The 25,189-nt window shown below is 51.3% G+C and overlaps 1 protein-coding gene across 7 annotated transcripts in view; it reads right to left on the bottom strand.

The window, feature by feature from the left end:
* Positions 1–25,189, bottom strand: part of LOC140425632 (cadherin-12-like) — a 774,748-nt gene that overhangs the window by 225,350 nt on the left and 524,209 nt on the right. For all 7 annotated transcript variants that reach the window (XM_072510140.1, XM_072510141.1, XM_072510137.1 and 4 more), the window contains one exon: positions 4,961–5,255. In XM_072510140.1, the coding sequence (XP_072366241.1) occupies positions 4,961–5,255 (295 nt within the window). The remainder of the gene's footprint in view (positions 1–4,960; positions 5,256–25,189) is intronic.

Genomic DNA, 25,189 nt, shown 5'->3' with positions numbered 1-25,189 from the left:
GTCCGGTTTCAGGGGCTGGTTTAGCACAGGGTTAAATAGCTGGCTTTTAAAACAGACCAAGGCAGGCCAGCAGCACGGTTCAATTCCCGTACCAGCCTCCCCGAACAGGCGGCGGAATGTGGCGACAAGGGGCTTTTCACAGTAATTTCATTTGAAGCCTACTTGTGACAATAAGCGATTTTCATTTCATTTCATTTTCATTTCATTCCTTATTGTGTCGCGGTTTGATGCTCCCAAGTGACTTGCGAGGCAATTTCAGAGGGCATTTAACGGGTCAACCACATTGCTGCAAGTCTGGAGTCACATGTAGACCAGGTAAAGGCGGAAGATTTCCTTCCCATTTGTGAAGCACTTGCATTTTGAAGGACAATCGACAATCGTTTCATCATTGGACTTTTAAGTGGAGATGATTTTCTATTGCACCATCTGCTGTGGTGGGATGTGGACACAGATCCTCAGAGAATTACCCTGGGGCTCAGGGCTACTATCCCAGAGTCAGTCAAACTACTCCACTGCCTTTCCCAGTATATTGGTCAGGGAATGATGAACCATCAAAATAGGTTTAACTGCTGGTGATGGATTTAATTGAGTTTCTTAAATCCAAAAACAGAGGAAAGTATCTGCAGACGGTCACTCAAAGTTGCTGCTTGACAAAATGGGTATACAGGAACCACGATAATCCGGGAGCAACTCTTTGGGGGGGTCATATGGGTGACAGGGGAATTTTGGTTCCTGTAGTTTGAAGTACAAATTGCCGACAAAAAGTAATTAGTGTTTAGTCAATTGTGTTTTTAACAATTTGCTCTATGAAAAATGTTAAAATGTGAAACCTTGATGTGACATTATTTGAGCCAATAGCTGGCAGTTTGTATCTGTAAAAATTATCGGTCTCTATGGAGATCGTAACAAGTGAGGTTGGTTTCTAATTCAAATATATGTTGTGTTGGAAAAATCAGGGTCAACTTATCCACCAAAGATATGTGAAAATATATAGGGCAACATGGTAGCATTGTGGATAACACAATTGTTTCACAGCTCCAGGGTCCCAGGTTCGATTCCGGCTTGGGTCACTGTCTGTGCGGAGTTGCACATCCTCCCCGTGTGTGCGTGGGTTTCCTCCGGGTGCTCCGGTTTCCTCCCACAGTCCAAAGATGTGCAGGTTAGGTGGATTGGCTATGATAAATTGCTCTTAGTGTCCAAAATTGCCCTTAGTGTTGGGTGAGGTTACTGGGTTATGGGGATCGGGTGGAGGTGTTGACCTTGGGTAGGGTGCTCTTTCCAAGAGCCGGTGCAGTCTCGATGGGCCGAATGGCCTCCTTCTGCACTGTAAATTCTATGTTAAAAAAAACATGGGGCTGGATTCCCCGATTTTGTTGCTATGTCCGGAGGAAGTGCCTGGTCTCAAAAGGTCGGCGCCGTCCTCGCACAATGCTCCGCCCGGCGGTGGGCTAGCCCCCGGCTTTACCTGCAAATATGGACAGAGAATGGCTGGTGCACGGGGGCGACCTGCGGCGATCGCACCGTACAACATGGCCACGCGCGGACCCGGCCTGCCAGATAATGCCCTGTAACTCCGCTCCCCACCCCCAGACCACTCCCCCAAGTCCCCGCCGAAGACCCCCCTGTCAGCAGAACGGCTCCCACACCCCCTGACTGTGGCGGCGCTGGACACAGTCTGCAGCCGCCACACGAGGTCCCTGAAAGCTGAGATGTCACGCGGCCGACGCTATCGGGGGTGGAGCATCGGGGGAGAGGCTCTAGGGACGTCCCGAGGCCGTCCCAGTGGCGTACTTAGCGATTACGGCATTTTTGAGGGGGCGCAGCATCCAAAAACAGCGTCAACGTCGTTTTCGGCGTAAAAAGGGATTCTCCGTCCAATTGCCGAACACAATTTTGCCGTCCGCATCGGGCAATTCTACTCATGATTTCTGGGGCTAGAAAAATTGAATCATCTTCTGCGCCAGGTTGACCGATACACCAAGATCCCTTTGAATGTTCAGGAATCTGCAGACTGCGTTCTGAGCAGTTAGGCTACAGCTCTCCATAAATGATCCCATCGGGTGAGGTAGGATCAGTGAGCAGGCACCTATTTTGCTTGGGGCAGGTTTGCTAACTCCACCAAATCAATTCAGGCATCTTTTGAGTGCTCACCCCCTCACAGACCCCAAATCCACCCTCAATCTTGGAAGAAGGTGCAGCCTGGGTCCATCCCCACGACACCAAGGAACAGAACCTAGCACAAAGGGTGGCACGGTAGCACAGTGGTCAGCACAGTTGCTTCACAGCTGCAGGGTCCCAGGTTCGATTCCCGGCTTGGATCACTGTCTGTGCGGAGTTTACACGTTCTCCCCGTGTCTGCGTGGGTTTCCTCCGGGTGCTCTGGTTTCCTCCCACAGTCCAAAGATGTGCAGGTTAGGTGGATTGGCCATGCTAAATTGCCGTTAGTGTCCAAAAAAATGGTTAGGTGGGGTTACGGGGATAGGGTGGAGGTGTGGGGATAGGGTGGATGTGTGGGGATAGGGTGGAGGTGTGGGGATAAGGTGGAGATAGGGGCTTAGGTAGGGTGCTCTTTCCAAGGACCAGAGCAGACTCGATGGGCTGAATGGCCTCCTTCTGCACTGTAAATTCTATGATAATTCTGTTATTTTCATTCATCCCCGGGACTGAACGTACCTATTCTCTTCCAGAGAAGCCCACTTGAATCCCCGAAGGACAGAATGCTTCATTTGATTGAATGTTTTGGCCTCCAACCTTCTGCCAGGTCTCAGGTGAGGCGATCCTCTCGACACTGGGAGTCCCAGTGTCAGGCTCTGCCCTATTATGTGTCGGTGATCCTGTGATGAAACCTTGTGATAATTCAGTGGATTTTGCGGAGTTAACATGGCTCTTAGAAATCTCGGATTGATAAATGTAATTCACTGCATAAATTGCCTGAAAAGAAATGTCAGGTGATAGCTGATCAAGGAGAACAGAACATTAAATGCTGAGCTACACTTTCATGCAGGCTAGGCTGCCTGTTCCTCAGAATTTGAGGTTTGCTGGAGCTTTGAATCAAGAATGATTTTTCTTTTTTGATCCAGGTGAGGTTTGACATAGATTAGACCGAAAGAAAAACTGTTGCGGTCAAATAATGTGCCTCAAATTGAACATGAGGACAGCATTCCTGCTGTGCAATTTTTATTAGGTAACTGAAAAGCACATCCTGTTCCATGGCACAGCAATTCACAGCTGAAATAGTTTTTATACTGTGAATTTACCATGACTAGAATTGGATTGAGACAGCCCAAATCTAATCTCATCGAGGACAGTTAAAGCCAGTGAAAAGGGAGAAGATTTTTTATCAATTCAGAATAAATTTCAACCCCTGCCTCAGTGATCAAAGGATATTGTCAAAGTAGAACGTCACCCGATCATTCTGCACTCATTGTGTACACCGGTGTCTCTCAATTACTCTCAAATCAATTCACTTACTAACGTTTTACTTCATTAAGTATTAATCATGCTCTTATCAGATGCTGGGCACAAGGCTCACAAAACGTCTTTGTGGTTGTTACTCAAGTCTCGGTATCAGCATGTTGGCTTTCTTGGGACGTGACCGGCTGTCAAAAAACCAAAACTGGCAGAAAATTGTCCTTAAGCAATAAAGCAGGAGCGATGACTGAGAGAGTGCAATCTGCTCCACTTCCTTCCTGCACAAGAGTGGCCAGCTTCAGCAAATTGTTTCACCTCTAACCCCAATGAAAAATAAACGTGGCTAAAATGATTGCGGGTGAAATTGGACATTGCCAAGAACACACAATACATGTTCTGCACACCGCCCTACTGTGTCAGTGGAAAACAGAAATGGAACACAATTTGCAACAAGCTGCACATTCACTGTGGGCGCATTTCACAATTTTGAGGAAAGACCAATTCTCCAACCCCCCCGCCTCCCCCACACCCTTCAGCAGGCTTATGAATTTGCTATTGAAATGAAAAATCAGCAAAGCTGAACAATAGAATGACTTCTCAAATTTCGGCCCCACAATGTGCAAATTATTCACAGAAAGAACCCTGGACTGCGGGATTCTCCATTGGTGGTGTCCTCCGCTTCGCCGGCTGCGCGCCCAAGCCAAGTGGTTTTCTGATGGCGTTGGGTGGCCACAATGGTAAACCCCATTGGCCGGCTGCGGGAACGGAGAATCGTGCTGCTGGCAGGGCGCGCCGCCCCGGAAAACGCAGCTGACGGACCGGAGAATCCCACTCCAGAAATCTATATCCTCCCTCATGTTCTGTTGGTTTAAAGTCTTTTGAAATTGTTGTTTTCTGCCCCATACATAGTCCTCCTTGACACATGAACAAGGGGCTGGGCCAATGTAGTTTCTTATGGCCTGAGTCTCTCCTACTATGTCAATCAGGGTGAAAATGTAATCACCATAGTCCCCGAGGACCATAGGCTGCTCTCCCCTTTTGTGAGAGAGCTGACTGGTGGTGATTTAACCTGAGGGTTACCACAGTAGATCACTTGGAAAACTCTGGTCCTGGCAATCTTCACCCCTTCCTGTGCTTTTGAATAGTAAAGCAACAGAACAACAGTGAAAACCGGGATGACATTAGTCTATTTTTGGAAGTCACTTGTGATAATAATAATCTTTATTGTTGTGGGACTTGTGGGAGGAAACCGGAGCACCCGGAGGAAACCCGACGCAGACACGGGGAGAACGTGCAGACTCCGCACAGACAGTGACCCAAGCCGGGAATCGAACCCGGGTCCCTGGCGCTGCGAAGCAACAGTGAAGCAACAGTGCTAACCACTTTTGTTGGATCAAACACATTAGCCATTTTGAACATTTAAGCTTCCCCTTGTAGCTATGGGTCAGATGAATGGAGGGAAATATATGGAGACTGGATTAAAAAAAGCAGTAATTTATTGAGACATCAGCTAACGCTGATGCCCATAATTATGTTCTGTTCCACTTACCAGCAGGAGACATTTCCGGGACATCAGCAACATAAGGTCCATCCAGAAACTTTGGCTCATTGTCGTTAATATCCTGGACCTTAATGATAAACTCGGATTCTGGCTCCACGGGTCTTCTGGTTAACGTATCTACAGCTTGTGCACGCAGAACATAATAAGGCTTTTCTTCACGATCCAAGCTCTTTATCGCATGAATATCTCCCGTTATCTCATCAATGGTGAAGATCGAGCCGGCTCCTTGGCCCAAGAGGGTATACATTACAGAACCATCACCCGTGTCCAGGTCAGAATGTAACTAGACAAACACATAGAAATCACTGATTATGGGAAGGGAACTGGGAAAAATCAAACATAGACCCTGAGAAATGCACCTTACCAAAAATCATGCAATTTAATAGTTTGAACATTCTTAAGTAATAATAATAATGATGCATGTTAAATTTCCTGCCGAATGATTATTAATTTGTGGTGAGTGACAAATATCTTCTTGTTTGCTTGTTCTATCTGAAATTAAGAAATGGTCATTTGGTAATACAGAACTCGAGTATTGCTGGAAAAAGAGAAATGCTGCTCAAACTTTTTGCCTTATACTCATCAGAACAGACACAATATCAAATTAATAAGGAAGCACCAATTTACACTGCATGAGACAAGGGGTGCTGATTGTTGTGTCTACAGCCTGCGTACACAGATCAACCCTTCAGTTGCTTGCAACAGGCAGAGTACTGACTGTATTCAGTTAACCTGCGCTAAAAAAACACAAAATATAATGCCTGATATAAGTCGATTGAGCAACACTTGCTGAACAATCCTGAGTATATTAAGAATTGCAGTAACATCTAATTTAGGATTATCAGTCAGGCTCATAATGTGGCTCAAGGACACGTGCACAAGCTGCATATATTCATATGCAGAGGCTTCACGTCGCCAAGAAAAAGAAATATGTCCAGACATTGCACCTTTTTCGAATAAGCAAAAACAAGGGGAGGGAGGGAAATCGCTCCTTGATGCATTGTCATGGCAATGTCGCAACCAATCAGAGCTGACTTGCTAACTCATCAGCATGCCTTTTCTCATGCGACATAAGTGGTTGCTTCCTATGAAATTTGGTATGCTTGCACTTGTCTCGAGCGCAAGATGAAAATCTTTGACAGCATCTCGCTCGTTTTTTTTTTCGCAATACTGAAATTGACAAGTTCTAATCAGAATTTTCATGATTGATGTGGGCGGCACGCTGGCACAATGGTTAGCACTGTTGCTTGACATCGCCAGGGTCCCAGGTTCGATTCCCGGCTTGGGTCACTGTCTGTGCGGAGTCTGCAGGTTCTCTCCGTGTCTGCGTGGGTTTCCCCCGGGTGCTCCGGTTTCCTCCCACAAGTCCCGAAAGACGTGCTTGTTAGGTGGATTGGACATTCTGAATTCCCCCTCCCTGTACCCGAACAGGCACCGGAGTGTGACGACTAGGGGCTTTTCACAGTGACTTCATTGCAGTGTTAATGTAAGCCTACTTGTGACAATAATAAAGATTATTGTTATTATGTGTTCTAAAGCAAGCATCACAAACTTTAATTGCAATTTAAAAATATAATTAGCTTAACCTTTAATGAAGCAAAATGATTCACAGCATCAGGACTTTATTATGCGGCAAAAGGGCCCTGATTCAAGTCTTAGAATTGTGTTGGGGCAATATATTGGTGAGAGCCTGTCAGCCAGCCACACGATTTACAGCATTTAAAACAGAAAGTGCTGAAAAATCCCAGCAGGTCTGGCAGCAACTGCGGAGCTGGAAACAGGGTTAACGTTTCAAATTTCAAAATGACACCTCACCCCACAGAAAAGTCATCTTGCACTCGAAACATTAACTAAGTGGCTCTGTGAATTGTGCTCCAAAGATTGTTCCCTGTTCTATGTCGTACAGAATGTCTCCAATCATTTCTCAAGCTCAGTGTCTCGCACCGTGAGCAAGCTTAGCCCCAGACCTTGTCCCTGGACCTTGGTCCAGTACTTTTCTCATCAGACCAGTCCCAGTCAAACCAGGTTCCTGGGTGTCCAGCCTTGCCGAATGGTCTCAGAGCTGCAGCAAATAAAGACCAGCCAAAGTGCGAATCTCCAAATAAAGCAAGCTCTCTCTCTTCACTCTGCTGCTTTCTCATTCTGTTCATTTCTCGTAGTCCAGAAATCTCCTTGGACACGATTCTCCAGCCGCGTTGCGCCCGAGGGAGAGCATGACATGGCCGGAGATTTCCGGAAGAGGCCTCCAGCGGACCCACCGACAGCCTCTGCGCCTGACGGGATTCACCCAAGTCCCGTGAGACGCCGGAGTCAGAACCCCGACCAAAATGGGAGTTGCCAAATGACGCTCGCGGAAGTAGGTCGTAAACCTACTTACGATCTAACTGCGCAGGACCCCCGGCCCCCCCAGGGAGGCTGCAGCCGGGCGCCGATCAGTGCTGGTCCACAGAAAAGTGGACCAGGTGGAACGGCATCGGGGGAAGGGTCGGTCTCCCGGACAACCGGAAACCGCAGGGTGGTCAGGGTAAGTGCAGGGTGGCTCCCTGGTCCTCCCCTTTGCAACTCGGGCACATTGGCACTGCCACCCTGACACTGCCACGGTGCCCAGGTGGCACTGTCAATCCAGAGCACTGGCTTGGTACCAGGGTGACTGTGCAAGGGTCAGGGGGCGAGGGGGGCCATCCCAAGAAATGTGGGTGGAGGGGGGGTGTTTAAGGGTGAGGGAGTGCAGGGCAGGTAAGTAGGAGCCTCTGGGAGGTTGGAGGGGTGATGGCTGGAGGTCCTGGAGGGATGGGGGTGCTGGAAGGAGGAGCTTGGGGTGATTGAAGAGGGGGGATCCCCAGGGCTCCAAAGTGGGGTGTCCTCACTAGGGGGGGTGTTGGGTCGTGTCCATGTGTGTCGGGGATGACATTGCCTATGGGCGGGTGGGGGGGCACCCACAAGCTCATTTAGAGATCGGGGCACCCTTTCAAAATGGTGGCCCGATCTTGGCGTTCAGCTCCCCAGCGCTAAAAAATACCTCTCAGTGTGGCCAAAACCAGTGAGAAACTTCCCAGGGCCCAGAAAAGTGAGTCAGTGTCATTGAATAGCGGTGGGGAAGTTGCCTGCAGAGCCGATGGGAAACCCCCTGAAAAACCCGCCACAAATTAACTTAGAAAAGTTTTGGGAGAATCGGGCCCATTGTTTGTGTTGCCTTCCTCAAACTCAATTGAGCAGCAAATCCCTCCATTAACAGCTTCAGGCAAACATCAACTAATCCAAAACTTAGTTTCCCAATTATATTTTGTTCCAAAATCCGGCACAGCCTGAAACACTCTTCTGCCCGAATAGCTCTTGAATGTGTGTTTGTTTTTGGACCGCTGCTTGTGCTGTGGATTGCAGCAGGAACTGAGTCCAATCCATCCAAATTAATCTAATTTACACACCCGACAGACATCAGGCAGAAAGAAGATTTCCACGACACCACCTTGAGGAGACATAAACACAGGTCCCAAGGGCGAAAGCACGGTGTTCTAACCCACTCAGCATTCTACCTGTGCTGATAAATGGTTTCTTTTCAGCTGAAGAGAGAACACATTGTCCTCAAATTGCCTGTCATCACTCCTCAGCTTGGAGTGGAGACACTTCCTACACGCAGGTTAAAAGCTCATTTAAATCCAACATTGCATTACTGTGTCGCCGATTGTATTTACATACAGCACAAGAAAAATTAACTTGTGCAGCTAAATAATAATTGAATGCACAATGTTCAGTCTATTTGATAAACAAAATGCACACTCACGATTATTAATGAGGTCTGGTGGACAAAAGAACAAAATTAATTAATTTTGGGATTTAAATAATGTCAACCACATTGTGTCATAATGCCATAAGTCCATAGGACATAGGAGCAGAATTAGGCCACTCGGCCCATCGAGTCTGCTCCGCCATTCAATCATGGCTGATATTTTTCTCATCCCCATTCTCCTGCCCTCTCCCCATAACCCCTGATCCCCCTATTGATCAAAAACCTATCTATCTCTGTCTTAAGGACACTCAGTGATTTGGCCTCCACAGCCTTCTGCGGCAAAGAGTTCCACAGATTCACCACCCTCTGACTGAAGAAATTCCTCCTCATCTCTGTTTTAGAGGATTGCCCCTTTCGTCTGAGATTGTGTCCTCAGCTTCTAGTTTTTCCTACAAGTGGAAACATTCTCACCACATGCACTCTATCCAAACCACGCAATATCCTGTAAGTTTCAATAAGAACCCCTCTCATCCTTCTAAACTCCAATGAGCACAGACCCAGAGTCTTCAACCGTTCCTCATATGACAAGCTCTTCATTCCAGGGATCATTCTTGTGAACCTCCTCTGGACCCTTTCCAAGGCCAGCACATCCTTCCTTAGATACGGGACCCAAAACTGCTCACAATATTCCAAATGGGGTCTGACCAGAGCCTTATATAGCCTCAGAAGTACATCTCTGGTCTTGTATTCTAGCCCTCTTGACATGAATGCGCACATTGCATTTGCTTTCCTAACTGCCGACTGAACCTGCACGTTAACCTTAAGAGAATCATGAATAACGACTCCTAAGTCCCTTTGTGCTTCTGATTTCCTAAGCATCTTCCCATTTAGAAAATAGTCTATGCCTCCATTTCTCCTTCCAAAGTGCATAACCTCACACTTTTCTGCATTGTATTCCATCTGGTTTAGCACAGGGCTAAATCGCTGGCTTTTAAAGCAGACCGAGGCAGGCTAGCAGCACGGTTCAATTCCCGCACCAGCCTCCCCGAACAGGCGCCGGAATGTGGCGACTAGGGGCTTTTCACAGTAACTTCATTTGAAGCCTACTTGTGACAATATGCGATTTTCATTTCATTTCATTTCATTTGCCATTTCTTTGCGCACTCTCTTAGCCTCACCAAGTCCTTCTACAGCCCACCTGCTTTCTCAATACTACCTGTCCCTCTACAGATCTTTGTATCATCTGCAAACTTAGCAACAGTGCCTTCAGTTCCTTCCTCCAGGTCATTAATGTATATTGTGAAAAGTTGTGGTCCCAGCACCAACCCCTGAGGTACACCACTAGTCACCAGCTGCCATCTTGAAAAAAAAACCTTTATCCCCACCCTCTGCCTTCTGCCAGTCAGCCAATCCTCTATCCATGCCAGGAGCTTACCCTTAACACCTTGGACTTGTTTAACAGTCTCTTATGCGTCACCTTATCAAAGGCCTTCTGGAAATCTAAATAAATTACGTCCACTGGTTCTCCTTTGTCTAAATTCCTTGTTATTTCCTCAAAGAACTCGAACAGATTTGTCAGACATGACCTCCCCTTGACGAAGCCGTGCTGACTCAGTGCTGTTTTATCATGCACTCGCAAGTCCTCTGCGATCTCATCTTTAATAATGGACTCTAAAATCTTACCAATGACCAAAGTCGGGCTAGCTGGCTGTCGCAAATTACAGCAACCGATATTCATGCATGGAAGATTGGCTCAGCCAAGTTAATAAAGCAGATCTGTATGTTCTGCAGGGATTTTGAAGACTCATAATACAAGTCTTCCAACATTATACTGGCATACATTATCAACAGAATTCAAAATTTGACATTCAACTTTCAGAATGACTGTTTTTGAGCTTTTTGCATGATTCCTCTTCATAGATCAGAGGCAATAATGGTCTCCAAATTCCCCGGCTGAACCTATACAGAAAAAATTTCCACATCAAGTTGGTTTCTGTTGAGTCGGGCAGGATTTCCTTTGGAGCTCATTTGCTTTCATCTGAACATAAAGACTAATCCAAATGAGGTCAAATGTAGTGCCACAAACAGAGCGAATAGTGAGTGAGTCAGTGTTTGTCACTCTGGATTTCTTACATCCTCTTGTTTCCCACTCTCCCTCTTCAATTATTCCGTGGAAGAGGGGATGCATATGTGGAAGGAATTCCGGTTGATGAATCCGTATGAAAGTATGGGGTGCGGTGGAGACAGAATGCAGGTGGGGGGTCTGAAAGATTATGGTGAACAGCAAGTCCTCTTTTTAACTTCAGGGTGATGAGTTGCAGCGAGAAAATATTTTTAAACAAGTCAACAAGAAAACAAGTATCGAAATATCAGAGATCTCGCTTTCACCAGTGTCAGGTCAATATGGACTCGTTTTTGCTCAGCGTTTTGTTTGTAAACCTATGTGCGGGGGCTCGAGACACACACTGGAGACTTCCAGTAATTAACAAAGAGGTTGATTGACGAAAGACAAAGGCAATTAAATAACAGGCACAGAACACAACAGGACGGGTCTTAACACTTTGGCTCCTTGGTCCACACTGCCCGGGTTCTTGCTCCCAGGGCCCCGCGCAAACGCCCTATTGACCAGGATTCGCGCCCTCCCGCGTGATTCGCCCCCAGCCGGTCACCTGGTCTGTGGAGTCCACCCCCTTAAAAGCGGCTGCCCTACCACACTATGCATCGCCCAGGAAACTCATGCAAGTATGCCTTGTGCAGATGGGGGACAGTCCAGGTAAATGAGCAGCAGAGACATTTAGAGGTTGTGCATCAAAAACTGCAGAAATATTTGAAGAAATTTAAACAGAGTGACATTTCATTGTAGATCTGACATCAATCAGTTACCTGTCGAGTTACTCAAATCAAAAGTCACAAATTAAATCTTACACCGTAGTTACGCAGAAACTTTTCAGGAAAAGTTAAGGTATAATCGGCTTCAAATGTGTATATACACAAAAATATAATAATACAAAACTTCAGTGCCTTTGGGAAGTATATTTTGTTAATTTATTACATTTTCTCTTTTATCGATGAAGTATCTACAGCATGGAAACAAGCCATTCAGCCCAAAAGCTCGATGCTAGTATTGATGCTCCACATACTCTTCTGCTCCTTTATCTAACCCCATCAGTATATCTTTCTATTCTTTTTCTTTCCCTTGCTACTAACCCAGTGCCCCCCTAATGCACCTTAACTATTGCTTGTAGCGGTGATTTCCAAATCACTTTCTGGGTGAAGAACTTTCCACGATTACCCTGTTGGAATTTTCTTTTTTAATTATTGGCTATCTTATAATTAGGGCCACGTCTCACCCACAAGCGGTGATGACACCTCATCTATGCGATAAAACACTTTCATAATCTTGAAAGTCTTTATCAGGTCACTCCCCAGGGAGTTTCAATCTGTTAAATCTTCCTGATAGGTATAACCTCTCAGTTCAGGTATTGTTCTACTTCATTTCTTTTCCACCTTCTCCTGTGTCTCTATATTCCATTTGTACAATGGAAAGCAGAATTGCACACAGTACTCCAACTAAAATCCAAGCAAGTTTTTAGAAAAGTTTAACTTCTTTTCTTTTCAATTATTAACCACTATACTTTGTTTTTTATGGTCTTTTTTCAAATTTTTAAGTTTTTCTCCCAATTAAGGGGCAATTCAGTGTTGCCAATTCACCTACCCTGCACATCTTTTTGGGGTGGGGGGTTGTTGAGACCCACGCTGAGACGGGAAGAATGTGCAAACTCCACACGGAGAGTGACTCGGGGCCAGGGTCGAACTCGGGTTCTCGACGGCGAGAGGCAGCAATGCTAACCACTGCGCCACCGTGCTGCATTTTTTTAATGGTCTTTTACCATCATAAAAGCGTTTAGTGATTTGTACACCAGGGGTGAAATTCTCCCCCAACGGCGCGATGTCCGCCGACTGGCGCCAAAGATGGCGCCAATCAGACGGGCATCACGCCGGCCCAAAGGTGCCGAATGCTCCGCATCTTTGGCGGCCTAGCCCGAACATTGAGGGGCTAGGCCGACGCCGGAGGGACTTCCGCCCCGCCAGCTGGCGGAAATGGTGTTTGTTGCCCCGCCAGCTGGCGTGGAAATGCGGCGCATGCGCGGGAGCGTCAGCGGCCGCTGACAGTTTCCCGGCGCATGCGCGGGAGCGTCAGCAGCCGCTGAAAGTTTCCCGCGCATGCGCAGTGGGGAGAGTCTCTTCCGCCTCCGCCATGGTGGAGGCCGTGGCGGTGGCGGAAGGGAAAGAGTGCCCCCACGGCACAGGCCCGCCCGCGGATCGGTGGGCCCCGATCGCGGGCCAGGCCACCGTGGGGGCACCCCCCGGGGTCAGATCGCCCCGCGGCCCCCCCCCCAGGACCCCGGAGCCCGCCCACGCCGCCTGGTCCCGCCGGTAAATACCAGGTTTGATTTACGTCGGCGGGACAGGCAATTTCTGGGCGGGACTTCGGCCCATCCGGGCCAGAGAATCCAGTGGGGGGTCCCGCCAACCGGCGCGGCCCGATTCCCGCCCCCGCCCAATCTCCGGTACCGGAGGGGGTCGGAGAATGACGCCCCAAATCCCTCAATTGCTTTTCTCCACTTAGTCGTGGGTTTTCCATCATCTCCTCATCATTCCAGCTAAAACATCAAGGGCTGGATTCCGCGAGCCCCGCGCCGGGCCGGAGAATCGCCGCAACCGCGCCACGCCGCCCCGACGCTGGCACGCGATTCTCCGAGGAGCGGAGAATCGGCGCCATTTGCGCCGGCGCGTTTGGTGCGGCCCCAGTCGCGGGGCCGCTGTCCGTGGCAGGGCCGCCGATTCTCTGGCTTGATGGGCTGAGCTGCTGCGTGGAAACGGCTGTGTCCCGCCGGCACCGTCCACACCTGCTCGCAGCCGACGGGAACTCTGCGTGCAGGGTCGGGGGCCAGCCTGTGTGGGGGGGGGGGGGGCCCCTTCACTGGAGGGGGGCCACCGATGGGGTCTGGCCCGCGATCGGGGCCCACCGGTCGGCGGGCCGGCCTCTCCAGCCCCGGCCCTATTTTGTTACGCGGCCGGCCCCAGAACCCCCGCGCCATGTTGCGTCGGGACCGGCGCGTTGTGGAAGTTCCCCGCGCATGCGCGGGTTGGCGTGGTGCCACTGCGCATGCGCGGGTTGGCGCGGCACCCAGTTGGCGCCGGGGAGGCCGGAGTGGCATGAACCGCTCCAGCGCCGTGCTGGCCCCTGTGGGCAGCAGAATCGGTCGTGCCCGCGCCCGTTTCGCACCATCGTGAACGCCGTTGCCGACCCTCTGCCTCCATTTCGGAGAATCCCACCCCAAATTTATCGAATTAATTCATGAAGGTTTGTGCAGCATATGCCACATCTTGGAGGGGAGGCTGGGGGACACCTCAAAACTTGAGATCGGAGGTCAATGATCTGCGAACACTGTCCTATTGACAGCCACTGGGAGATGTTTGAAAAATCTGAAGACGTTGATTTTCTTGAGTTTGTCTCTTCCCACGCAGGGAGCAGCGTTTTTCAATGATGGCTCTTCCTGGTCAACTTCTAACACACAGCAAAAGCTTGCTGCAAAATTCAGTCTTTGATTGAGTGGCCAACAATTGCAGTGATCTAATTTATAATACAGATGAAGGGAAACATCATTTTTAACAGTCAGAAAGGGATGCTTAATCATTTGCCGGAATTTTCCGTAGGACGATTCCCATTTACTCCGACGTCGTGATCTGGTCCGAATTTTCAGGCACCTTTGACAATTTTTGCCCCCCCACTTGATGAAGACTGTGTCTGTGGCTCGAAGCGTCTGATTTCCCGCTCTCAAGGATCATCTGCACACTTCAATTAAACAGCTTCACAGCACTTGCTCTCATTCAAACCAGGAGAATGGCAGCGAGGAAACCAGCTGCCGATTCCTATGCTGGATATGGTGGGGAGAGGCGGGAACCAATACACCCTCGGGTTGGCAGGGGGCTCACTAGCAAGATCATAAATCCCACCTGGAAGATGGTCGCAGCACTGGCCAACAGAACGGGTGTGCAATTCAGCAAAATACATGAATATTGCACTGTGATCAGCCAGGGTACGTGCCCTCTGTCTCCCCTCTGCACTCCACCTTTCCGTCACCCCTCCGAATGTCACCTCGCTCCCACATGCTGCCACCTCGCAGGGCCCCAGGACCCCACCTCCCACAAGCTTCCTCACACACCCCTGGCAGTCTTCACCAGAGCCCCTTCCAGCTTAGGCACGGTGCCCACACATGCCAGCTGTCATCGACATCTGACTGACCAGGCATCCAGTTCTCATTATCCCCAAATGTTTCCCTGCAGGAGAAACCAGCCCACAACCGTCACGAGTGAGAGGAGACAGGCAGTGGGATGCCTGAGCTGGGGATCTTTACAAGGAGAGAGGGTCCTGGAGCTCGCAGGGGAGGAGCTGAAGTGGGGCCCACGCTGAGAGTGAGGTGGGTCTGTGGGAGAAAGGTGAGGAGCAACTGCTCCTTGATCCTCCTGGACAATCTGAAGCGAGTTCTGTGTGTTTCAAACATTTGATCATGCCATGTGCTAAATCCATGTCCCTTGCCTTGCAGGAGCCTCACCCAAAGAATCTGGCCCAGCTACCAGCAGTGTCCCACAGCCCACCCTCGACAAGTCCTTGGACGAGATCTCAGAGGAGGACATGGATGAAGTGTCACAGCTTCATCCATCATTGCAGAGACACACATCTTGGTGGGTGAAATTGGCAGACAGGCATCTGGGTCACTATCTGGTGAGCACTACACATCTTCTGATACACATCAGGTGGAGGCAGGTCCATCCCCGGGATCAGACAGTTGGAGATCTGCTGAAGTTGGAGACTGACAGGCATTGGGGTCTGGCACAATGCCTCGTTATTCCGTGTGTCCAAATGTTTATCCCTGAACCCTGAGTACTCAGCTCATTCCTTGACTTTGAGACTCTGGGCGGCTGACATTGTTATGGGTTAACTCTCGATGGCCGATTAGTTTGACGAGCATGAGACTCAGGAATGTGAAGAGAGCACAATTACTTTCTGCTTCAGGAGCAGGCAAAGCTGATTGGCTCCCTTCTCACTCAGACTGCACCATTCAGAGATCTCCTTGCTGCCATGAAGCTCTTCACTGAGGCCTCCTGGACAGACACTGAAGAGTCTGTGCCCACCCCACCCCTCATCCAGGCTGGGCATTGTGTTCCGTTCGGTTTCGGGGGCTTGTCCCCCCAGTCCGTGGCCTGCAGCCACAGCCACCTCATACCCCATGCCACAGGGAGCAGATTAACACAGCCGAACAGCGGGCAGACCTCAGGACCACCAAACCGACCAGAGCCCTCCTGCCCCGGACAGTGATGCCCACCTCCTTCCTCTCTCTCTCGGAGGTCATAGCACCTAGTTCCATTTTTTTAAAACAGTAGCAATTCACGCCAGGGTGACGTCATGCCTGCTAGATGTGAAGATTTGATGACAGATGAAGATGGGACGTTAATCACGCTAATTGCAAGTTAATAGATTCAAATTGATGCAAATCAGGTTCGCGCCTTTGACCTCGTGCAAGATGTGGCACCCATTGTGGCGCACAAAGACTCCGTGAGACAAACAGAGTGAAGTCGATGAGGCTTTATTAAGCGTGTCTGTTCCCCAGCAGCCCGATAGTAAACTGGCATGCGGGGGAAGGCACCGGCTTCTTATACTTCGCCTTCAGGGCGGAGTATGAGGTCAACGGCCAACCAGGACCCGGGATCTGTCAGCCAATGACATTAGGGCTTCCAGTCCCACATGACCCCCAATACATACTACCACATTCACCCCTTGTCAAAAATGAACCCGGCGGGGTGATGCTTCGTATGGTGGTAAGGGTTTACAGTACTGGTCCTGGGAGGAGAGAACAGTTACATGGTAGGACCGTATTGGACAGTATCGTCCTGTTACAACTATTTACAGAGGATATATGAAAACAAAATGTTCATTGGACAGTCCATCTTTGTTTTACATCGACGCCACGAGTCGGTCGGGCGGTCTGGTCGTCCGTGTCGATCGCCTCGGCCCCGGCGGTGGTGGTGGTGCTTGTACCAGCGTTGTCGCCTCCGGGAACCGCACGGTTTTAGCTGTCGGTGCAAAGGGGAGGGGGGCTGATCCTCCTGGGAAGGGGGCGGTCGCGGGGTGCGGCGGTGGCAGGAAGGGGGGCGGTTGGGTTGCTGGTGCCGGGGGGGTGTGCGTGGTGCCGGCGGGCGCCAGATCCCGCAGGGAGACCGTGTCCTGTCGGCCGTCGGGGTACTCCACGTAGGCGTACTGGGGGTTTGCGTGGAGGAGGTGAACCCTTTCGACCAACGGGTCCGCCTTATGTGCCCGCACGTGCTTTCGGAGCAGGATGGGTCCTGGGGCCGCCAGCCAGGTCGGCAGCGACGTTCCAGAGGAGGACCTCCTAGGGAAGACAAGGAGACGCTCGTGAGGCGTTTGATTAGTGCTCGTACATAATAACGACCGGATGGAATGGAGAGCGTCCGGGAGGACCTCCTGCCACCGTGAAACTGGGAGATCCCTGGACCGTAGAGCCAGTAGGACGGCCTTCCAGACCGTGCCGTTCTCCCTTTCTACTTGCCCGTTCCCCCGGGGGTTGTAGCTGGTCGTCCTGCTTGAAGCTATACCCTTGCTGAGCAGGAACTGGCGCAGCTCGTCACTCATGAAAGAGGACCCCCTGTCGCTGTGGACGTATGCGGGGTAACCGAACAGTGTGAATATGCTGTTCAGGGCTTTAATGACTGTGGCCGCGGTCATGTCGGAGCAGGGAATGGCAAAAGGGAAGCGGGAGTATTCGTCCACTACATTAAGGAAATACGCGTTGCGGTCGGTGGAGGGGAGGGGCCCTTTGAAATCGAGACTGAGGCGTTCAAAGGGGCGGGAAGCCTTAATCAGGTGCGCTCCATCTGGCCTGAAAAAATGCGGTTTGCATTCTGCGCAGATGTGGCAGTCTCTTGTGACTGTACGGACCTCCTCTAAGGAGTAGGGGAGATTGCGGGACTTGATGAAGTGGTAAAACCGAGTGACCCCCGGGTGGCAGAGGTCCTCGTGGAGGGCTTGGAGGCGGTCAATTTGTGCGTTGGCACATGTCCCGCGGGATAGGGCATCAGACGGCTCGTTCAGCTTTCCGGGCCGGTACAAGATCTCATAGTTGAAGGTGGAGAGTTCGATCCTCCACCGCAAGATCTTGTCGTTCTTGATCTTGCCCCGCTGTGCATTATCGAACATGAAGGCAACCGACCGTTGGTCAGTGAGGAGAGTGAATCTCCTGCCGGCCAGGTAATGCCTCCAATGTCGCACAGCCTCCACTATGGCTTGGGCTTCCTTTTCCACTGAGGAGTGGCGGATTTCTGAGGCGTGGAGGGTTCGGGAGAAAAAGGCCACGGGTCTGCCCGCTTGGTTAAGGGTAGCCGCGAGAGCTACGTCAGAGGCGTCGCTCTCGACCTGGAAGGGGAGGGACTCGTCGATGGCGCGCATCGTGGCCTTTGCGATGTCCGCTTTGATGCGGCTGAAAGCCTGGCAAGCCTCTGTCGACAGCGGGAAAGCCGTGGTCTGTATTAGGGGGCGGGCCTTGTCTGCGTACTGGGGGACCCACTGGGCGTAGTATGAAAAGAACCCCAAGCAGCGTTTCAGGGCTTTTGGGCAGTGCGGGAGGGGAAATTCCATGAGTGCGCGCATACGTTCGGGGTCGGGGCCTATTATCCCATTGCGCACTATGTAGCCCAGAATGGCTAGCCGATCGGTGCTAAAAACGCACTTGTCCTCATTGTACGTGAGGTTCAAGGCTTTGGCAGTCTGGAGGAATTTTTGGAGGTTGGCGTCGTGGTCCTGCTGATCGTGGCCGCAGATGGTTACATTGTCGAGGTACGGGAACGTGGCCCGTAACCCATGTTGATCAACCATTCGGTCCATTTCCCGTTGGAAGACCGAGACGCCGTTTGTGACGCCAAAAGGGACCCTTAGGAAGTGGTATAATCGCCCGTCTGCCTCGAAGGCTGTGTACTTGCGGTCACTTGGGCGGATGGGGAGCTGATGGTAGGCGGACTTGAGGTCCACGGTGGAGAAGACTTTATACTGGGCAATCCGATTGACCATGTCGGATATGCGGGGGAGAGGGTACGCGTCTAGTTGTGTGTACCTGTTGATGGTCTGGCTATAGTCAATGACCATCCTTTGCTTCTCCCCTGTCTTCACTACTACCACCTGCGCTCTCCAGGGACTATTGCTGGCCTGGATTATGCCCTCCTTTAGTAGCCGCTGGACTTCGGAGCGAATGAAGGTCCGGTCCTGGGCGCTGTACCGTCTGCTCCTAGTGGCGACGGGTTTGCAATCCGGGGTGAGGTTCGCAAACAAGGACGGGGGTTGCACCTTGAGGGTGGCGAGGCCGCAGATAGTGAGTGGGGGTATGGGGCCGCCGAATTTAAACGTAAGGCTCTGTAGGTTACATTGAAAATCTAAGCCCAGCAAGGTGGGGGCACAGAGTTGGGGAAGGACGTTAAGTTTGTAGTTTTTGAATTCCCTCCCCTGTACCGTTAGGGTAACTATGCAGAATCCCTGGATCTGTACGGAGTGGGATCCTGCGGCTAGGCAAATCTTTTGTGCGCTGGGGTAGGTAGTTAAGGAACAGCGTCTTACCGTGTCGGGATGTATAAAACTTTCCGTGCTCCCGGAGTCGACTAGGCATGGCGTCTCGTGGCCGTTAATTAGGACCGTTGTCGTCGTCGTCTGGAGGGTCCGGGGCCGAGCCTGATCGAGCGTAACCGAAGCGAGCCGTGGTTGTAGTAGTGGGGTGGGGTCCGTTGTTGCCGTCCAAGAGGACGTCGGGGATGAATAAAATGGCCGCCCCCATACCTCGCCCGTAGATGAGGGGTCACAAGATGGCGTCGGGGGTGGGCAAAATGGCCGCCCCCATGCGTCGTACAGGTCGGGGGCGGTCCAAGATGGCGGGGCCCCTCCTCCCCTCGTGGTGGTCGGGACCCAAAATGGCGGCGTCTGCGGGTCGTACATTGAGTGCTGGGGGGTCTGGGGGGCGCTAGGACCGCGCGGAGTTTCCGGGCCGCGGGCGCTAGGACCGCGCGGAGTTCCTTTGGTGCGAGCTCCAGGGCCGCGGGCGCTAGGACCGCGCGGAGCTCCCTCGCTGGGGACCGGCAGGTCAGTGCGAGCGCTGGGACAGTGAGGAGGTCCCTCGCCGGGGACGGAGGTCGGGGTCCAGGTGAGTTGTATTGCCGGCGGGTCAGGCGTGGGGCGCGGGACGGGGGTGAGGGACCAGGTCGGCGGGTCGGGCGTGGGGCGCGGGACGGGGGCGAGGGCCCAGGTCGGCGGCTCCGGCGGGTCAGGCGTGGGGCGCGGGACGGGGGCGAGGGCCCAGGTCGGCGGCTCCGGCGGGTCAGGCGTGGGGCGCGGGACGGGGGCGAGGGCCCAGGTCGGCGGGTCAGTCGTGGGGCCGCGAGCGCTGGCACCGCGCGGAGCTCCCTCACCGGGGACAGCGGTGGTCGGGGTCAAGGTAGGTGGCGCCGGCGGGTCAGGCGTGGGGCGCGGGACGGGGGTGAGGGTGGCGTTCGGGATACGGAAAACCCCTTCCTCTCCGTGGAGAGTGTTGGCTGGCACCCAAATCGGGAGCGCCGGCGGCGGGTCATACGTGGGCTGCGGGGAGGGGGGTTGGGGAGCGTAGGCGGCGTGCAGGGCTCCCAGTTCTCCCGGGGCCGCGGTGGTTGGGACCCAAAATGGCGGCGCCTGGGGGTCGCACATGGCGTGCTGGGGGGGTTGGGAGGCATAGACTGCCTGTAGGGCTCCCTGTTCTCCCGGGACGGCGGCGACCACGCGGGACCGGCACACCACCGCATAGTGGCCCTTTTTCCCGCAGCTTTTGCAGATGGCTGCGCGGGCCGGACAGCGTTGTCGGGGGTGCTTCGCCTGGCCGCAGAAATAACAGCGGGCGCCCCCGGTGCGACTCGGCGTTTGGACTGCGCAAGCCTGTGGGGTGTCCGGGGGGGGGGGGTAGGGGGTTTGCCGCGGCGGGTACGTACGGGGCCCAATGGCCTGCCGCGCGGTCGGGGCCGTAGGCGCGGGTATTACGCGCGGCTACGTCCAGCGAGGCTGCCAGGGCCCGTGCCTCTGAGAGTCCGAGTGACTCTTTTTCTAGAAGTCTTTGGCGGATTTGGGAGGATTGTATACCTGCAACAAAAGCATCGCGCATTAACATGTCCGTGTGTTCGTTCGCGTTCACAGACGGGCAGCTGCAGGCTCGTCCCAAAATCAGCAGCGCGGCGTAGAACTCGTCCATCGATTCTCCGGGAGCTTGCCGTCTCGTCGCGAGCTGATAGCGAGCGTAGATTTGGTTAACTGGGCGAACGTAGAGACTTCTCAGTGCTGCGAACGCCGTCTGGAAATCGCGGGTGTCTTCAATGAGGGTGAAAATCTCCGTGCTCACCCTCGAGTGCAGGACCTGCAGTTTTTGTTCATCTGAGACTCTGCCTGTGGTCGATGTGATGTAGGCCTCAAAGCAAGTCTGCCAGTGTTTGAAGGCTGCTGCTGCATTCACTGCGTGGGGGCTGATCCTCAGGCATTCTGGAATGATCCTGAGCTCCATAGTCCTTTTTAGGCACGCTTAATAAATTGTGGCGCACAAAGACTCCGTGAGACAAACAGAGTGAAGTCGATGAGGCTTTATTAAGCGTGTCTGTTCCCCAGCAGCCCGATAGTAAACTGGCATGCGGGGGAAGGCACCGGCTTCTTATACTTCGCCTTCAGGGCGGAGTATGAGGTCAACGGCCAACCAGGACCCGGGATCTGTCAGCCAATGACATTAGGGCTTCCAGTCCCACATGACCCCCAATACATACTACCACACGCGCCTTTGACCTCGTGCAAGATGTGGCACCCGTTAAATGTCTTTGGGCACGGTAGCACAGCGGTTAGCACTGTTGCTTCACAGCACCAGGATCCCAGGTTCGACTCCCGGCTTGTGTCACTGTCTGTAAAGAGTCTGCACATTCTCCCCGTGTCTGCGTGGGTTTCCTCCGGGTGCTCCGGTTTCCTCCCACAAGTCCCGAAAGACGTGCTGTTAGGTAATTTGGACATTCTGAATTCTCCCTCCGTGTAACCGAACAGGCGCCGGAATGTGGCGACTAGGGGCTTTTTACAGTAACTTCATTGCAATGTAAGCCTCCTTGTGACAATAAGGATTATTATTCGATGCAGAAATGTAATTTGTTTTGGAGGGTTTGGTGGGATATACTGCCTGCATCACTGATTGGTCTGATAAGATTAGGAGCTGTTCTTGAATTATCTTTCAGTCACACAATTAATTGGAATCTTATACCAGCAGAATGCAAAATCTATTTGAACATCCGCATCTTAAAACGCAACAATAAAACTGTGTTGGGAACATTAACTTTCCAGAAATGCATTCTGTCGCTGATGTACAATTTGATTGTGGCATTGAATTTGATAAATTTTGCTCTTATCATTAATGTGCACATTAATGCTTTTCCAAGATATAAGACTCATGATATATATCCACTGTATGTATCATGAGCTTTGAATTATTTAGCAAGACTTTAGGGTGAGAGCTGAGAACATTTGATGTCACATTGGTTGTGAGAGTAATTGCTTTTGAATAGGTGCACGTTATTATGCTGCTAAAACTGCAGTCTGTACAATTGATTGCACATTTGTAGGACTGTACTACCAGAAAACAGATGTAAGGTCCCAGAAAGCTTGAAAGTGGATTTCCCCCAGTTTGTATATTACAATGTGAATAAAATGTTGCATTTTCAATATTGCAATCGTGGTGTTTGAGCTTTGCAGAGTTGTGTTACGCATTACTGATAATTAGAAAGTCAAGGTGGAAAGGCAAAAATCAGTGGATTGTCTGAGATTATTGATATTCCAATTTTTGACTGCTGCGTAGCTGGCCAGCAATGGGTGCCAGCCAACCAGCCAGGCCCAGAGAGCGAGGCGTCAGAGATTGTAGTCCCGGAGGCAGCTTGTCGAAGGGCCTCAGTGTTTTATATTCTCCTGTTGGTTCTATATTTGCCTCAGGGGAAAGCCGAGGAAAGACGAGTTTCGAAATGTACAGCAGGTGTATTGACGGTTCTTTAAAACATCTCAGCGATCACAAGGGGCGGGATTCTGTGATCCTGAGGCTAAGTGTTGATACCATCGGAAACACCGTCGCGTTTCCCGACGGCGTCAACGCGTCCTCAGGATCAGCAATTCTGGTCCCTACAGGGGGCCAGCACGGCACAGGAGCGGTTCACGCCGCTCCAGCTGCTGATCCTGGCGTGAACTGAGCGCCGCAGGGTACGCGAATGCGCAGTGGCACCGGCGCCAACGCCCGCATGCACAGTGGCTCCCTTCTCCGCACCGGCCCCGATGCAACATGGCGCAAGGCTACAGGGGCCGGCGTGGAAGAAAGGAGGCCCCAGCCAGAGAGGCCGGCCCAATGATCGGTGGACCCCGATCACGGGCCAAGCCACATCAGAGGCCCCCCCCCCCCCCCAGGGTCAGACCCCCCACCCCACAGGCCGCACCTGGACCCTTCCATGCCGAGGTCCCGCCGGCTGAGAGCAGGTGTGAACAGCGGCGGTGGGATTCGGGTTTTTTACGACGGCGCTGATTCTCCGCTCTGCAGAGAATCGAGTGCCGGCGTCGGCGTTGCGCGGCGCAATTCGGGTCGGTCGCGGGGATTCTCCAGCCTGATCCGGGGGGCCCAAGAGGTCTGCACGCACACTTTCAGCTCAGCGTCTAGCCCATCGATTGACTTTAACCCCGCATCCGCACACTGGCTTTGGCAATCCAGCACAGTGAGCATAGATCATTTGCCAGACCCTCTTAATCACACACCAACGGAACAATTGACAAGAAGGCCTGCATTTTTACAGAGAAAGAGAGGCTCTCTGCTGTCACCAAAATGGCACTGGAGGCCTGAATATGGAGTCTGACCCCTGAACCTGTCCCCACAATGTTGGCGAGGGTGGGGAGAAGGGAATGGGAGCAGGTTCTAATTTGCGTAACTGCGGTTCACAGAAGCAACTGCACATTAAAGTGCAGCTGCCTCAATCTGACCAGATTTTAATTTGTGGGACACACTTTAGACCTGGTAGGAGGTTCAAACTTACTGGAGTTCATTGGAGAGTTAGGGTACCCTTTTTGAAATGGACTGGTCTGGTGCCCTTTGTGGGAGCTCAAGTGCCATTTTGGAGTGGACAAGTGACCTTTGGGATTGTTAAAAGTAGACATGAATGTGCAGAAGAAATGAATGAACATATTGGAACTGTCGGGCTCTGTGGAGCTGTCAAGGAATTTAATTCCCCTACTCTTCAAATATTTGATCAAACTGTCTGTGTTGTTGAAAAAAAAAAGCAGTGCTTGCTATTTCATTCTGTCTGTTTTCAACCATTCCCCAGGACCAAAAATCCAAACTTCCAGAGTGTTTTCTCTCGGGTCAGGTTTGCTTCCTCTGCTTTTAAAATAAAACAATCTAATTTCCTGAATCAAAAAATCACAATCCCATATCCTCACCTCGACAGTAAATGACAAGTCATCCTCACAAGAACTTGGCAAAAAAATAGGCCATACACATACTGCTTCGAATAACATGATTGCTACTATACCTTGTGTGAAACTTGGATGGAAGATGACCATCAAAATATCCCTCAGTGGGGGCAATTTCAATTTTCTCTGATAGAAAAACACGGTTAACGTTGAATTTACTGTCCATCCTAAGCACTGCCCGAATTTTCAATCCATTGAAGTTAATGGAAAATAAAATTGAACAAGCTGTGGAATGGATGGCTAATCAATATTGTCTATGTGAAAATTGCACCCCAGTGAATATGAAGTGTCTTTCTTTACTAATGAGGAGAGAATAAAATAGCCTTTACAAGAAAGCATGTTTAGTGCTGGCAGTGGCACAGTGATTAGCGCTGCTGCCTCACAACATCAGGGACCCGGGTTCGATTCTGACCTCGAGTGATTGTCTGTGTGGAGTTTGCACTTTCTCCCCATGTCTGTGTGGGTTTCCTCTGGGTGCTCCTGTTTCCTCCCGCAGTCCAAAGATGTGCAGGTTAGGTGGATTGGCCGTGATAAATTGCACCTCAGTGTCCAAAGGATTAGGTGGTGTTACTGGGTTACAGGGATAGGGTGGAGGTGTGGGCTTGGGTAGGGTACTCTTCCCAATGGCTGCAGACTCGAGGGGCCGAATGGTCTCCTTCTACACTCCAGAAATTCTATGTACACAGAATGAAACAGCTAATGAGTCACAGAGAACTATCAGTGCTGTCTTTAATCTGACTAACAAATAGTAAAGCAATCGTCTGATTGCAAAATTCTGATCAAATCCTCATGTTGATCTTTCCCTCTCCAGCCCCCCCACTCCTAGAAATCTCTGCATTCCTCTAATTCTATCCTCTTGAGCATCCCCAGATTTAATAGC

The sequence above is a fragment of the Scyliorhinus torazame genome, chromosome 6 (assembly GCF_047496885.1).
Source record: "Scyliorhinus torazame isolate Kashiwa2021f chromosome 6, sScyTor2.1, whole genome shotgun sequence".
In the NCBI taxonomy this organism is placed as follows: Eukaryota; Metazoa; Chordata; class Chondrichthyes; order Carcharhiniformes; family Scyliorhinidae; genus Scyliorhinus; species Scyliorhinus torazame.
This window is presented reverse-complemented; position numbering and strand designations above follow the sequence as displayed.